The sequence below is a fragment of the Diadema antillarum genome, unplaced genomic scaffold, assembly GCF_040938485.1.
Source record: "Diadema antillarum isolate AM-2024a unplaced genomic scaffold, OU_Dant_1.0 seq00000187_RagTag, whole genome shotgun sequence".
Taxonomy (NCBI): domain Eukaryota; kingdom Metazoa; phylum Echinodermata; class Echinoidea; order Diadematoida; family Diadematidae; genus Diadema; species Diadema antillarum.
In genome coordinates, this window is record NW_027271251.1 from 1,262,175 (window position 1) to 1,277,019 (window position 14,845).

The 14,845-nt window shown below is 40.6% G+C and overlaps 1 protein-coding gene across 1 annotated transcript in view; it reads right to left on the minus strand.

Moving 5' to 3' along the window:
* Positions 1–412: 412 nt before the first annotated feature.
* Positions 413–14,845, minus strand: part of LOC139728622 (nuclear valosin-containing protein-like) — a 39,907-nt gene continuing 25,474 nt past the window's right edge. The window contains exons 16-27 of the mRNA XM_071639564.1: positions 14,340–14,776; positions 10,266–10,519; positions 9,265–9,344; positions 7,730–7,852; positions 6,592–6,696; positions 6,141–6,203; positions 5,406–5,528; positions 4,742–4,841; positions 4,071–4,177; positions 3,255–3,331; positions 1,133–1,316; positions 413–549 (exon numbers count right to left, since the gene is read on the minus strand). Coding sequence (XP_071495665.1) covers positions 439–549; positions 1,133–1,316; positions 3,255–3,331; positions 4,071–4,177; positions 4,742–4,841; positions 5,406–5,528; positions 6,141–6,203; positions 6,592–6,696; positions 7,730–7,852; positions 9,265–9,344; positions 10,266–10,519; positions 14,340–14,776 — 1,764 coding nt within the window. The 3' untranslated portion in view covers positions 413–438. The remainder of the gene's footprint in view (positions 550–1,132; positions 1,317–3,254; positions 3,332–4,070; positions 4,178–4,741; positions 4,842–5,405; positions 5,529–6,140; positions 6,204–6,591; positions 6,697–7,729; positions 7,853–9,264; positions 9,345–10,265; positions 10,520–14,339; positions 14,777–14,845) is intronic.

Consider the following 14,845-nt stretch of genomic DNA (forward strand, 5'->3'; position numbering starts at 1 on the left):
CTGTTTAACAGGGCCCTAGAGACCCTGGTTCAAAGGACTTTGTGCTTGTGATGTGCACTTAGCGCACACTAATTTTAATAGCTCCCCAAACATTTTCAGGCCCATGACTATACTGGCATCCCTGCATGTTGTATGACAGAACCTATTTCCCTGACTTCTTGGTTCTTGCTGAAAGTTTTAGCTACATAGATAACTTTACTTATAATTCCAGTGACATGTTGACATCTGTTTGTTATCTCAAGATTTCTCAGCAGCTTCCATCTTGTCGCATCATGCCAGTCTTCCTCCATGTCAAATCTTCCTCCATCACATTCTTCAATTTCTGAAGAGCTTGGAGCTTTGCAGCCACAGCTTATAGTTCAGATTGAATACTCTGGCCTTGGTAGTGACTTTCACACCTGGATGTAAACCAGGTTTTTAAAGCCTTAAGTTCTTTTCTCAAGTGTTTACATCTCCCCGGTTCTCTCTGCTGCCCTCTTTGTCACAATCTTCCAACACTTGTGAGTCTCGCAGTACGCCAGTCTTCATGCGCTCATACATCCGCCGGTCCTTGAATAGTAAAGAAAATTATTTAAGTTACTTGGTAATGAAAAAAAAAAAATGAACAAGAGTTACCTAGACTATCAATGAGGAACCAACTACTTATTCTGAAAAAATAATATTAAGCCACCTGGCTGAATTGTAAAAAATCAGCTGTGATCTTTGCCACTCTATGGACCATGTATTAACTGTAGATGGTTTCTCCAAAAAATGTCATATTTGCTCTTTCTGTAAAATGCACTCCCTCTAAATTCCTATACCACTTCCTTAAAGCAGGTGTCCTGTTTCTACAATCTGTTTGGAGTTACCTTTAAATGTTTGCCAATATTCATAACAATTTATACAGAATTTGAATATGAAAAGGTCTGATTTCTCTAATATCACATAAATCACAAAACCTCCTGTCTATTCAAGACCAGCCACATCACTGTCAAGACACAGGCGACTGCGAAAATGGATCCGTTCATGACATCATACAAGATACTAATGTACGACTGAGGAGCTTCTCATGTTTAGCCGTCTCTTGTCAGCTACCAAAACATTATCAATTCTTCCTTCATAGATTCACATGAGATCCATCACAAAATGTTACCTTCTTTGAAACTGATGGCTTTACTCTAGTGAAGGCTGCCTCAAAGTCATCTCTGCAGACCAGGATTGACGATGAGTCCCTCGCGGATGATGGATCCCCCTCTTTGGATAGTAGACCGAGCCTGATGACCTTTCGCAGGGCTGACATGGATGCTTCTCTTACAAAGGCAGCCAGGTCAGCACCACTATGTGAGAGAGTGTGGGGGTGTTGATATGTTTGATCATCAGCATTACATCATTCTAACAAGATGACATGTCCCATGCATCTTGCCTCATTGAAGCATATTTCAGTCTTACTACACTATAAGGCCAAAAAAAAACAAATGTTGCATTGGCGTAACCCGCCCGACCCTAAAAATTCCGCTGACCCTATGTTTTTTTTTGTTTTTTTTGTTATCGATATCAAGTATCTTGTCGATTGCGATCGCGATCGTAAAAACCCGGAAGTGTTTCGGACAGAACCCGCTGCACGCTGCGCTATGTCGTACGTACATGTAGCTAGCTTGCTGCGTGTGTGTGTGTACGAAATGGCTCTGTACGAGGGAGAGATCTAGCGCCTCGCTCGATCAATACGTCTTGTGTTTCCAACATGGACGCGTACTCTATCAAGATCACTGGCATGCTTGGGCCTAAAAAACTGTTCAGCGTCCTACGAAAATGCGACAGAGATGCCGGGCTTGGAGATGTCATTAGGGAATAGCTGACGTAAATTGTGACACTGCTCCAATACTTTCCTCCGTGCAAGCATCTAGCAGTGATGGAGGGTCCTTTTCGGACGTTTTGGTGGCGGAAAAGGTGTCTATCTTGGACGACTTCGGTTATCGCTTCGTCGTGGGTTTAATAGGCAGAGTTGACTGTATTTGCTTGTGAAAATGTTGACATATGTGTGAACAGCACCGAAAAGGCTATAAACCAGCATCTTGCGTATTCCCCTGGAGATGATGCCTGAGATATCTCAGGCTTGGCAGGGGCTGATTCAGGATCTTGGGAAAGGGAGGCTTCATCCGCCAAAGGCAGATGAAGGTCAAGCGAGGGCGAAAGGCCCGAACCCCAGCAGGAAGTTTGGGGGGCCTCCCCCAGAAAAAAATTTTATTCAAAGAGTCTTCATATGGGATTTCCTGGCATCTGACGATAGAATTTACACATCTTAGAGCTGTTGTAAAAACTACAGTCAACCTTACCTATTAAAGTTGAAGCTGTTAGGACTGAAGAAATAGCTTAGATTTAAAGAAAATTCGTCTTTAAAACAATAGAATATAAAGAGAAGAGAACTTGATAAGACCTAATTGATTTAGGCGATTATTTGACTTATGCAAGTTCGACTTAGGCAAGATTCACTGTACTAGTTTTGTTTTGTTTTTTTTGGGGGGGCGGTCGCCAACAAAAAGGGGGGTACTCAAGCCGGCGGAGATTTTGGGAGGGATTTATTTATTTATCTTTTTTTTTTATCCCTACCTACCTATCCTATTTTTCAGTGACCCATTACTCCAATGCAACATTTCTTTTTTTGGGGGGCCTAATGTTCCATACATGACAGATGTCTTTCTTACAGTTGCCTATGTCTCCATCTTCATCTATCCTTGACGTTTTGTAGCAATTACATGGCAGTATTCAGCTCAATACTGTGCTTCCTTAAGATCACCACAGAACCTGATGTTACTGTACTAGTTTTGTTTTGTTTTTTTGGGGGGGCGGTCGCCAACAAAAAGGGGGGTACTCAAGCCGGCGGAGATTTTGGGAGGGATTTATTTATTTATCTTTTTTTTTTATCCCTACCTACCTATCCTATTTTTCAGTGACCCATTACTCCAATGCAACATTTCTTTTTTGGGGGGGCCTAATGTTCCATACATGACAGATGTCTTTCTTACAGTTGCCTATGTCTCCATCTTCATCTATCCTTGACGTTTTGTAGCAATTACATGGCAGTATTCAGCTCAATACTGTGCTTCCTTAAGATCACCACAGAACCTGATGTTGATGTGAATGAGAGATACCCTGAATGGTAGTTAACCACTTAGTATCTCAATGAGCACATTGAAGATATCATCTACTATCCTAGAGGTCTGTTATGAATGTTTGATACCTAACTGGGAAACAACATGAAAAACTTAGTAACTCACGTGAAACCATCACATCTTCCATCTTCAGCAAGAGCCTTAAGGTCAATACCACTCTCCAGTAGGGGTTTGCAGCCATTCTGCAGTCAGAATAAAGGGAATGATTACAATTGGCGTCCACTAACACAAGTAATATGCGTCATCAAGTAACATCTGAATACATCATATCTATGAGAGTCTAACATAAATCAGAAGATTCCCAAGAAATACATCGATGCTTATGGTCTTTGGAAGAAGATTAGAATGAGGCTGCTGTGGGTTGGTGTACACCACAACTCATTTAACTGGCAGTGTGGATGCAAACTTTACATGTACAAGGGGCCACTGTTCAAGATTTTACATTTACATTCCATTGGTGCATGTTCTGACAATGCACAGCAACTATTAAACTAAAGGTCAGTATCATTAATGTTATATCAGAATTCATCAATATTTCTGGCTAAAATTTCCAATAATGCAATGCTATGAGTACAAATCATGCCACATGCTTCATGAACTTCCATTGCTATTCTGGGAATGTCTCTTGCATAACAATTTTTATTTTATTTTATTTTATTCTTTTTTTTTGCTGTGGAGTTGAATTTTGATACAGTACTCCAGTAGTTGAAGGACAACCAGAACCTGAATTCTTTACAAAACTGGATTTTGACATGGATATGCTTCAACTGTAAATCCAACTTTGGTTAACTTCTCTGTTATTAGACTGTTTGTGACCTCCATAGAGTCTACTAGAGCTTAATATGGCACGAGGACATGAAATACATAACTGGTATTTGCTGACATAACACGACAGATCGGTAGTCACTGTAATTGACGTACCTTTGTGATCGTCTGCAGTATGGCAGTCCTGTCTGCTGGGGAAGGAATGCCAACATACAGGATTTTGTCCATCCTTCCTGGCCGAAGCACAGCTGGGTCAATGATGTCTGTTGACCATTCAAACACGCAAGAAAGACAGGTATTGACTCAATCTATTATCCAATAAACAGACAGGAGGGTCATTGATGGCCGTTACACTACAATGCACATACCTCATGGTGTCAATGATCTCTTGGGTTTGTGTATGTTACAAGATCCACGCATGATAATCATCTCACTTTAATATTCACATTTGGTTTTCTGGCAGTACACTAAAGTTTGGCTCATCTACCTTTTGAAGGAAAATACATAGATATGTCTCATGCACAAAGGGTTAAGATACATAGTTTTTACTGACTGGCTGCCAGGGGGCATTTCATGAAGGGTTTTGTCAGATATTTTTTTTTTCTGACACACTGTTATAAGCTAATGAAATCCTTGCATCTGATTGGCCAAGAGCAAATTTGTCTGACAAATTTGTTGGACAAAATGCTACATGAAATGCCCCCCCCCCCCCCCCCCCACTCCCTCAAGGTTTACTCTCTTTGCTTTTAAATTCGTTTATTTGCATTTAGGGGACCTGTGATTTATGCAACTCTCCCAACCAGGGAGCCCCAATCGCTGGTGCCCACCTGGTCTGTTGGTAGCTCCCATGATGAAGACCTGTTTCCTGGCCTCCAGGCCATCCATCTCAGTTAGGAGCTGATTCACCACCCTGGCACTGGACCCCGACTGGGTGGGGTGAGGGGGAGTTGCAGGTGCAATATAAGAGGATGACAGATTGGGAGATAAGGTTACAAAATTAAAATGGTTTCATGGGAAAGAAATGGCCTGCAGTACAATGATTTTACACTAAGATAATAATTTGTTGATTCTAGTATTACCCAGAATATAAAAGATATACGTCTTTTTTCTCCATTTTCATTTGCAAATGACTGTGGAGAGTGGGTGATCGTTATCGGCATTTAGAGTGTGACCTTGCCTTTTCCTATTTCCTCCCTTAGGCATGATTTCTTTATTTCTTTTTAGCATTCTAAACTTGTCTCACCTCATATTCTCATATATATCAAATTTCTTGGTACACTAGATACAACATTGTACTTGAATTCTGCTGTACTTAATCTTTAAGTAATTGCTTTCAAGTTGCTCATATAAATGAGCAAAAAACATATCTCTACCCATCCAAGCATTGAAATGATCAAAAAATAAATACATTGTACAACTTATATGTAGAGAAGTTTAATTTTGAAGGTATTTTCAATCCTTTTTACTCTTGAACTCATTGTGCAAACTCACGTCTGTCACATCTGATCGCCGTGGACACAAGGCATCCAGCTCATCAAAAAAGATGACACAAGGAGCCGAGTTCCTTGCTCTCTGGAAACACTGGCGCACTGCTCTCTCACTCTCACCAACGTACTTGGGTAAAGAAACAGAGAGAGAGAATCCCATGTGTTATAAACTGAGTTGGGTTCCGGGTTTTAGTCATTTATACTTGAATGCAATCTCACTGTTTCCTCCCAAGTAACACTTTGTATCAACCTTTGCAATGGGAATGTAGTCAAATCTATAAGCATTCAAACAGATACCAAGGGTGTGATCTTAACATGAACAAGTGTGTTTGTTTGTTTTTATGACACAGCAACTTTGTATATGCGCACAATTTGCCATGGTTTCTTCTTTGGAATGACTGTGCATAGACTGATAAGTGGCATTCATATCATATCAAATGCTATCCCATATGTCTCTGCCAGTGTTTCAGATTCAAACCAATTCAGCATCTGATATGTTTCTACCATTCACAGTAGACCAGCAAGCACACTGAAAGTTAGATACATGCAGTCCACGTTCAGTATCAGTTTGAATACTCTGTGGCTAACCTAGGAATTGCTGTGTTTCGTAACTGCCCGTGACGAGGGTTACAGGTTAAAAGATGTGAGATTTAAAGTATACTATGTATCTTCTAATGGATTTTGATATGACATTCCTGAAGAACAACAAAGAGAAAGTACATAAAACCACACTGCTTACCATGTTCATGAGTTCTGGTCCCTTGACAGAAATGAAGTTGATGCCTGATTCATTTGCAATGGCCTGGAATTCAAACATGGTAAAATAAAGGCAAACACATATCTTGAGAAAGCTTTACATGAGTACTTTTGGTACAAACGACAATAAATGTCACAACTAGGCATTCACATTAAGCTTCCTCTTAAACTTCCTACTAATATACAAATATATTTCTGCACATAGAAAAAGATTGTTTAACAGGCACACTTTCATTTTAATAGTCACTTCACCATAACGATAACTCTTTGGGCAAAAGAGCTGCATGGAGGAACCCATGCCTGAAAGATGAGCATATGTCAAAAATAAACACCAGAATGATTTCATACATCAATAATATGCGAGACATGACATACTTGATGTTTGCTGATAATATCTCACTCTTTGCCAGTCTGATCCCAAGTGACTCACTCACCTTTGCGAGGAGGGTCTTTCCACACCCCGGTGGACCAGCCAGAAGGATACCAGGGGGACTTGTCAGACCCAAGGCCTGGTATGCCTCAGGGTTACGCACAGGAGCCTAGGACAGAAACAAGACAGGATCAATATATGTTAACCTCAGCTCCAAACTTTCTCAGATGCTTATAAAAGAGAATGTATGACTTGGTTGCATGACACTGACTGATTTCAGAATTTAATCTCACTCTGTGCATACTTCTTCTATGTACATTACACTTTAACACTGATATTTTCCGAGCCTGACACTTGCTGTAACTTGATGTAACTACTGTGTGTATCGCACATTGCAATAAAATCACGGACCTGCCATACATGGACATACATCGCACGTTTATTAATTCTAACACCTGTTTCTGTGAAAAGCGTCACAATAACATTTTAAAGATGCTTTCCTGCTTTGATCTCATCGTGCATCACCGACAGCCAGCATGGAGTAAACAAGACGGCACTTTGAGATATCTAAAAAATACATGCACAGAAGATAATAACTCTCTTAAATCAAGATAAATAAATGTGCAGTTGTAGTACACATTGGGAAATCATCGCTCAGTTAATTTCATTAGGGAAATGCACATACTTTGCGAAAGAAAGCAAGTATTTCGGCAAGTTGGTTGTAATTTGTAATCTAATTATTATCATTTTTTGCACATTGTTTCAGAGTGAACATGGACAGTAATGGTAGACGACATGTATGTCTTACCATTAAGCAATGTAACATGCGCATCTACAAACGTACACTTCAGTAATTACTAATTTTGTGACACAAAATTTGTCATGATTTGAGGTTTGCTGCTCCCCATCATTGTCGATTTTCCAAAGGCAGTTAAGTCTGAAAAGGCACCTCAGCGAAATAAAACCGAAATGAGGGAAACGGTTCTTTTGTCAGTGACGATGAACGATTACACAATCGTCATTGTCCAAACATCTGAATGTACTCATCAAGATGCACATAATCAGGTGGTGGCGATGCAGGTCGGTCAAAGAAAGACCTCCATTCATAGTCCATGTGTGTAGTAGGTCCATGATAAAATCAATGTGACAACTTTCTCGTTACTCTGGACACGCAGATTACACAACCAGTAGGTCACACTCACAAGGATGGCCATGGTCAGCTCTTCTCTAATGGCCTGTAGGGCTCCAACATCCTCCCATGTCACATCAGGGATGGTGGCAAAGCCCTCTCGTTTGGCTGATGGCTGGACATTGGGCAGGGCTTTCTGTGGGTGGGGCAAGGATTTAGTAAAGGGTGTAGGTTTCAACTTCATTGCCAATCATTCTCTAAGACAGACTTTATATATAAGTGATTAGTAAATTTGAGCAGCCTTCATTACAAAGCAACACTTTTCATAAGATTTTTTAAAAGTGGATAGATATAGATTTAAAGTCTGAGGGAAACATTCCTCAGACTTTTTGCTTTCATCAAGTGAATTATTTAAATATAGCTTTAACCCTAAAAAGACTGGGCTATTTTGGTAGCTCGAAAGACTGGGGGGGCCTAAAGGACCCCCCCCTTAAGATCTCGGCCATGGATCGCGCGTTCGCCGCGGAAATTTGCACAATGGTAGTGTGCGATGTAATCTACAAGATCGTATATTTAAATTTTACAAAATAGTCTTCTTTTATTTTATTTTGATTAATTATGCTCATTTATGCGAAAAATCAGACTCTTTGATCTAAATCAGTAAATAAAGCTCCAAAAGTGCTCATTTTTGGTCTAATTATTCTTTGTGGCATTCTTAGCAAATGTACTTGAAAAAAAACTCGGTATCAAAATTATTTCTTATTTATTTTATTGTTTTTTGAATTTCTTATGTATTTCTTTGTTTTTTTCGACCTTTTGTTTTTGTTATTTTTTTAACAACATTTGTGGCAGACACTTTTTGAAGTATAATACTCCTAAAACAAATTAATTGTAGCCATTGAGAGTAAAAATAAGCATATTTATATGAACCATGTGAAAAAACTCAATTTGCATTGACTTTGTACACAAAATCACATTTTTGAGCCATTTTCGGCCTCACATGCTTGTACAAAAAGTTATGTAACTTCAGAACCGTACCCCCGGGCGTCACAAATTTGGTGTCAAAATGTGCGGGAAACTCGAAAGAAAAAAGTCATAGAGCAGCGCAGCAAGAGCATTGCGCGTTGCAGAGTAATCGCGCGAAATGTCGAGGGAGGGGCCTTTTCTTTTTAGGGTTAAATAGAATGCAACTTCCTGATTTATACCTTCACCTGCACAATTTTTTTAGCACAAGCCTCATCACACCCTATCTTCTTAGGTTATCTGTGTTATGGTCTTATTTACATGGAACCATTTCACTAATAGCTTGGTAAAAGTCTTTCTAAAGTTTTCCAAATAGTAATGAAAAATATAAATGCACATGGATATGAAGGAAAACCAAAAAAACAAAACAACCCCCCCCCCCAAAAAAAAAAAAAAATATTGCTAAAGTGGGAGACACAACAATCTTTGTGTTTATTCACGGTGCATGATCACCAAGTCACATGATCATCAAGTCACATCATATTAGTCAAATGCATGACATTAACTTTGTCTGGTGACGAAACTGTTGTTTGATTTGACTTCCACGTGATGCAGCATCCTTTCCAGTGTACTATGAAAACTCACCGTGAAATCCTCCATTGAGATACACAGATTTTCAAGCTGACTCTCAGTAAGGGGAGGCTGTTCTTTCAACCAGCTCAAGACTGTAGGATGAACAGAACCAGAGAAAGACATTTTTTGCCATTAATTTTAATGTGCTGGTTTGATATTTCTACTGACTGGGATTACCTACAAGGAGTCAGCATCTTTGCCTGTTTTCCCTGGGTGCTTTTGAGGTGACCACTTCAATAATACTCTTTTAAAAGTTGGAAGGGGAGTTTGATCTCTACTGCATGTGAGTTGTGACTTTCTCACACATGGGACCTTCAACTTATGTCATACATATTTATGTCATACATACTTTCCCTTTCACTAGAAGGGATGGCATGACAATACATAACGACACTTCACTGGACTCCACCCAGTCTCTTGATTACAAGGTCATACCATCTGCTGTTCTCTTTTGTTTTTGTTTTTTTGGTAATTGTTAAGGTTTTAAACAACATTTATAAAATCTGCCAAATGATCTATACATTTGCAACATGAAAGTGCCAAAATTATAAAACTTTGTGTCAAAAATATTAATGGCCATGTATCATGAGAAATTGATATATAAATGACACAATCTACATAAACATTCAAACATTTATCCCTTGAGAAAGCACAGTTGGATAATTGTACTCAAGCACTCATGTTAATTGTCTGTACATTTTTTTTAGAGAGAGAGACAGCATGATATACCTTTTCAAAATCCCACTCAATGACTGATATTTCTATTCTTTACTGGAATTGAAAGAGCAAGTATGACAGGCCACAGCATGAAAGATTTCAAATGTCCTCTTTGTAATCAATGCCTTTTTGGCACGCAGACTTTTGGTTTCTCTTACTTTGTGGAATAAGCAAGTTGGACTCAGCACCATCAAATATTTGAACTTGAAAGTATACTGCCATGGAGCTTGTTTAAATTGAACAACTGATAACATCGCCATCTTGAATCACATTGAACTCCAAACAGAATTTCATACCAGTTTTGTAGCTTTCTGTCTCTTGAATTTCCACCAGCTCAGCAGACATTCCCTGTTGTCTCCCACTTCCAGTGCTGGGTAAACTTTTGGCAAGACCAGTGTCCATTTGTTCAGTTGTCTGCAACTGCAACGGTTTCCCTGTCGTCTCTGTATCAACACCTGGCGGCGTTGCACCTAGGCGTGCTTGACCTGCCTCCGCTGCGTCCCTCACCGCGCCTGGTGATGGATGCTTCTTTTGGAGCTCTGTGAATATTCTATATAAGTGAAACAAAATGCAGCCAAATTCTACCTAACTCATACTGAAATCAACTTTTACAAATAAAGCAAGCATGTTTGAAGAATCACACAAGTGGCGAAACCCTAGAATCACATCCAAGACAAATTCCTCATATGAGTGATTTGTTCTGCGTGAGTCAGTTTAGAACGGGATTCTGTACATCACAGAATGTGTCATGACATCACTCCACACTGCTGTGGTAGAACTTTAGCCATGCTCTTTGTTTTCTCAGTTACCCTACCATGTATTCCATCACTGATTCATGTTTGTTTAGTTTGAAAGTAGCTGTAACACTGTGCTGTAAAAGGCTACCTACATCAAAATAAATAAATTAAACGAGAACTTACCTGTTTGAAGTTTGATTTTTATTATTTGAGTAATAGGAGTGTGAGTTAATATGAGATCCCACTCGTACGCATGCGCAGTCAATATTCGTCGCCCAGGCAAATCTCCACCTAAGCAATCGGACTGTCTTCCGACGTCTAATACATAATGTCAACTTAGGTGAGAGAACTGAACCAAAGACCCAACTGGGTCAAGTGAGATTTGCCTGATCCATGAGGAAATGCGACCACTGTCACAATCCCACAATCTGGAAATACACTGTAAATTGACGGAGTAAGAACATTACCTTGAAGTTTGAATTGAGGGTGGGAGTGGAGGGCATATTAACTCACACTCCTATTACTCAAATAATAAAAATCAAACTTCAAACAGGTAAGTTCTCGTTTAATTTATTTATTATTTTTCGTAATCTCTGTTGTTCGTTAATATGAGATTTTGAAGCAAGTGGTCGCATTTCTGCAAAAACCAAGCAATGTATGGTGATAAGAATGACATAGTAGCTCACCAATAATACTCTTTCTCTTCAATGATTATCCAGTACCGCCATGGAGAACCTACACGTAGGTCCTGCCCTGATCGACGGCTTATCATAGAACCTGTTGAAGGTTTCCTCATTAGACCATCCGGCCTGTTTCAGAATGTCCGCTATGGGCACATCTGCTGTCTTTGCAGTAGAGACTGCTGCAGCCCTTGTAGAATGTGGTTCCTTTGAAAATTCTAGTGTCGATACCCGCCGCACTCATTGTCTCCTTTATCCACCTGGAGATGGTTTGCTTACTGGCTCATTTGTGAGGTTTCCTATGACATATGAACAGGTGCCTTTCCGTATCCCTCATCACTTTTGTACGCTCAATGTACTTTTTCAGGTAGCATACCACACAGAGTCTCTTCTCTGAAGGATACTCTTCAATTGTAGTCGTACTCCCTACTCTGTCGGAGGTATTGTTCTGTTTTACCAAGTCACTGACATGAATCTCTACGCTATTATCCTTCCAAACCAGGCCATCAATATGAATGTAGAACAAAGTCTGTGCCCTTTGTGCCGAAGTGAGTGCGAGCAACATACACAGCTTATGAGTAAGTTCACACAAAGATAGCTTACTGGCTGGTGACATTTTGCGGAGATGATCTAACACGATTTTAACGTCCCAGATATGGTTGTACCGAGGCAGCGGAGTTCGTAAATGAAATACACCTTTCATGAATCTTGTCACCAAAGGATGTGTACTAATTGTACAGTTGCTGTTCTCCAACAGCACCACCGAGGCCAAAGCACTTCTGGCACAGTTAATAGCACTGTAACTCAACTTATGTACATGAAACAGATAACTCAAAAATTCTATAACACTTTCTACAGCAGTGCAGTGACTGTTCAAAGTTTCCTTTCTTAATGTAAGTTCCATATTGTGTGCGTGTAGACAGTCTCAAAGATGCACACAACACGTCCACAGTCCTGTCCTGTAGTCCCTTTATCTCGAACTGTGAACGCCAATCCTGCAACAAAGAAGATCGAGTTTAGTGCAGAGTGGGTGGGTAGCCTTAGATACTGGTTGTGTCAGCAAGGATTTGCTTCTTTTCAAGATCAAAGGTTCTTCACTCATCATACTTGTCAAGAGAGGGAACCAGGCCTGTGTAGGCCAATTTGGTACCACAAGCAGGCCATGTGCATTGTCTTCTTGTATTTTCTGTAGGCATTTTGCTACCAAACAGAAAGGAGGGAAGGCATAAAAGAGTGCAAATTTTCCCCAGTCTAGTGTGAATGCATCAACTGACTCTGCATTGGGATCTGGCAACCATGAAATGTACCTAGGTAGCTGAGCATTTAGTCTGGATGCAAACAAATCAATTACTGGTGTACCATACTTAGCCACAATCTTCTCAAAGCTATTCTTATCTAGCATCCACTCTGTTCTGTCATTAAAGTGTCTAGACATGAAGTCTGCCTCGTTGTTCTGGCACCCAGGTAAGTGAGCTGCTGACAGCCATATATTGCGTTCTATACACCAATGCCAGATGTCTAACACTACCTGATTGCACGTTTCTGATTTCAGCCCTCCCATGTTATTAAGGTAGGCAACAGCCGTAGTGTTATCAATCCTCAATAGGACATGTACATTTCTCTTATCTGCACAGAAGGATTTCAGAGCCAGTCCAGCTGCCAGTGTTTCTAGGTAATTAATACCCGATGTTTGAGCTGAATGTACTTCCTCTGTGGTCCACCTGCCACCTGTGTGAGAGGTTAAGTCTGTAGCACCCCATCCCTCTGCACTGGCATCTGTACGTAGCTCCAAATTGACCTTTTGTCTGACAACATGATTAAATGACTCATGAATATGTTCTTTCCACCATATCAATTCATGTCATGCCTCCATGGAAAGAGTCATGGGCCTATCAAAATGACCACAAGCTGCCTTAAGGGCCTGTACCTTGTCTCTCTCTAGATATCTGTAATGCAGTGGGCCATACTGTACTGCAGGGAACATGGCAACTATTTTCCCTATGACCCTAGCAACCTTTCGAATGGATGGGGTGGCAAGGGATAAGAGGGAGGTGCAAACCTCATAAATGTCATCTTGTTTTTCCCTTGGCAAAGTAATGTGCATTGACCTAGTATTCAAATGAAACCCAAGGAACTCTAGGTCTAGGCCTGGGCTAAGTACTGACTTCTCAGGATGAATTAAGAACCCCAGCTCTGTTAGAAGCTTAGTGGTAGCTGAAACAGCCCTTTGGGTAGCATCCTTAGATCTCCCAATTATCAAAGTGTCATCAAGATAACCCATAACTACATGTCCTTCTGTTCTAAGCTGGGCAAACACTGGCTTCAGCATTTTTGTAAACAGTCTGGGAGCCGAGCTGAGACCATTAGGTAAGGCCTTGTATTGGTACAGTTTACTTTGCCAATAGAAACGCAAATACTTTCTCGATGATGGATGGACGGGAACTGAATAGTATGCATCTTGTAAATCAATAGATGCAATGTAGCAATTTGGGCTGAGCAGTGACAAGGCTGTATGTATGTTGTCCATTTTGAAATGCTGATAAAGGATGCCTGTATTAAGATCAGAAAGATCAAGGATAACTCGTAAGGAACCATTCTTTTTGGGTCTCGTGAAAATATTGGAGATGAATTCTCCATTCTCATGTTCGCAAAGTTCAATCACATTTTTAGCTAAGAGGCGAGAAATCTCTTCCTCTATTTGACTGTTAAGCTCTGAACTGCGAAATAAATTATACAACTCTTTCCCTCTTACAGTAGGGAATTCATTAGGATCAAATTCGAGTTTGTATCCTTTGACAGCATTCAAAATGTATGGATCTGAAGTCAGGCTTCTCCATTTGTCATAGAAATTTTTCAGTCGTCCACCCACCATTGAACAAGCAAGATTTATGAGAGGGCATGTACTCACCTCTGCAGAGGATGAGGAGACTGTTGGTTTAACATGCTCAGTTACTTGCGGGCCCCCGCAAACCCCCGGTATTGAGGGCTCTGTCGGCCGCTGCCCTTGTTGGGTCTGGTCATCGGGGTGGCAGTGTGTGGCTTCCACGAACGCTGGCCTAAAAAAGGCCGCTGTACCGACCCAGCCTGTACGGTTGGCGTGGTCCACCCCGCTGATCTCATTCTACGGTAATTAGCTTCCGTCTGTCGGCGGTAAGGGTGATAATGAGACTGTGACTGCGAATATGGACGCTGACGGGAGTTACCTGTTGAGAAAGGTTTTGAGCCTTTCACAACACCGGCTGCTGCTCTTTGTTCTTCCTGGATGTCTTTGACTTTCTTTCCTAAGTCATCACCAAACAGCTGTTTGGTCACAGGGTTCTGAGGCTTGCACAAGTGTGCAAATTTTGCATTCAAGCCAGGTTTAATGAGGTCCTTCCTCAAGGCGTTCAGCTAAAAATTAGAGATACACAGGAGTCCGAGAGCGTCCTGCTGTTTTTCTGACAGCTCCGAAGCAGAAAG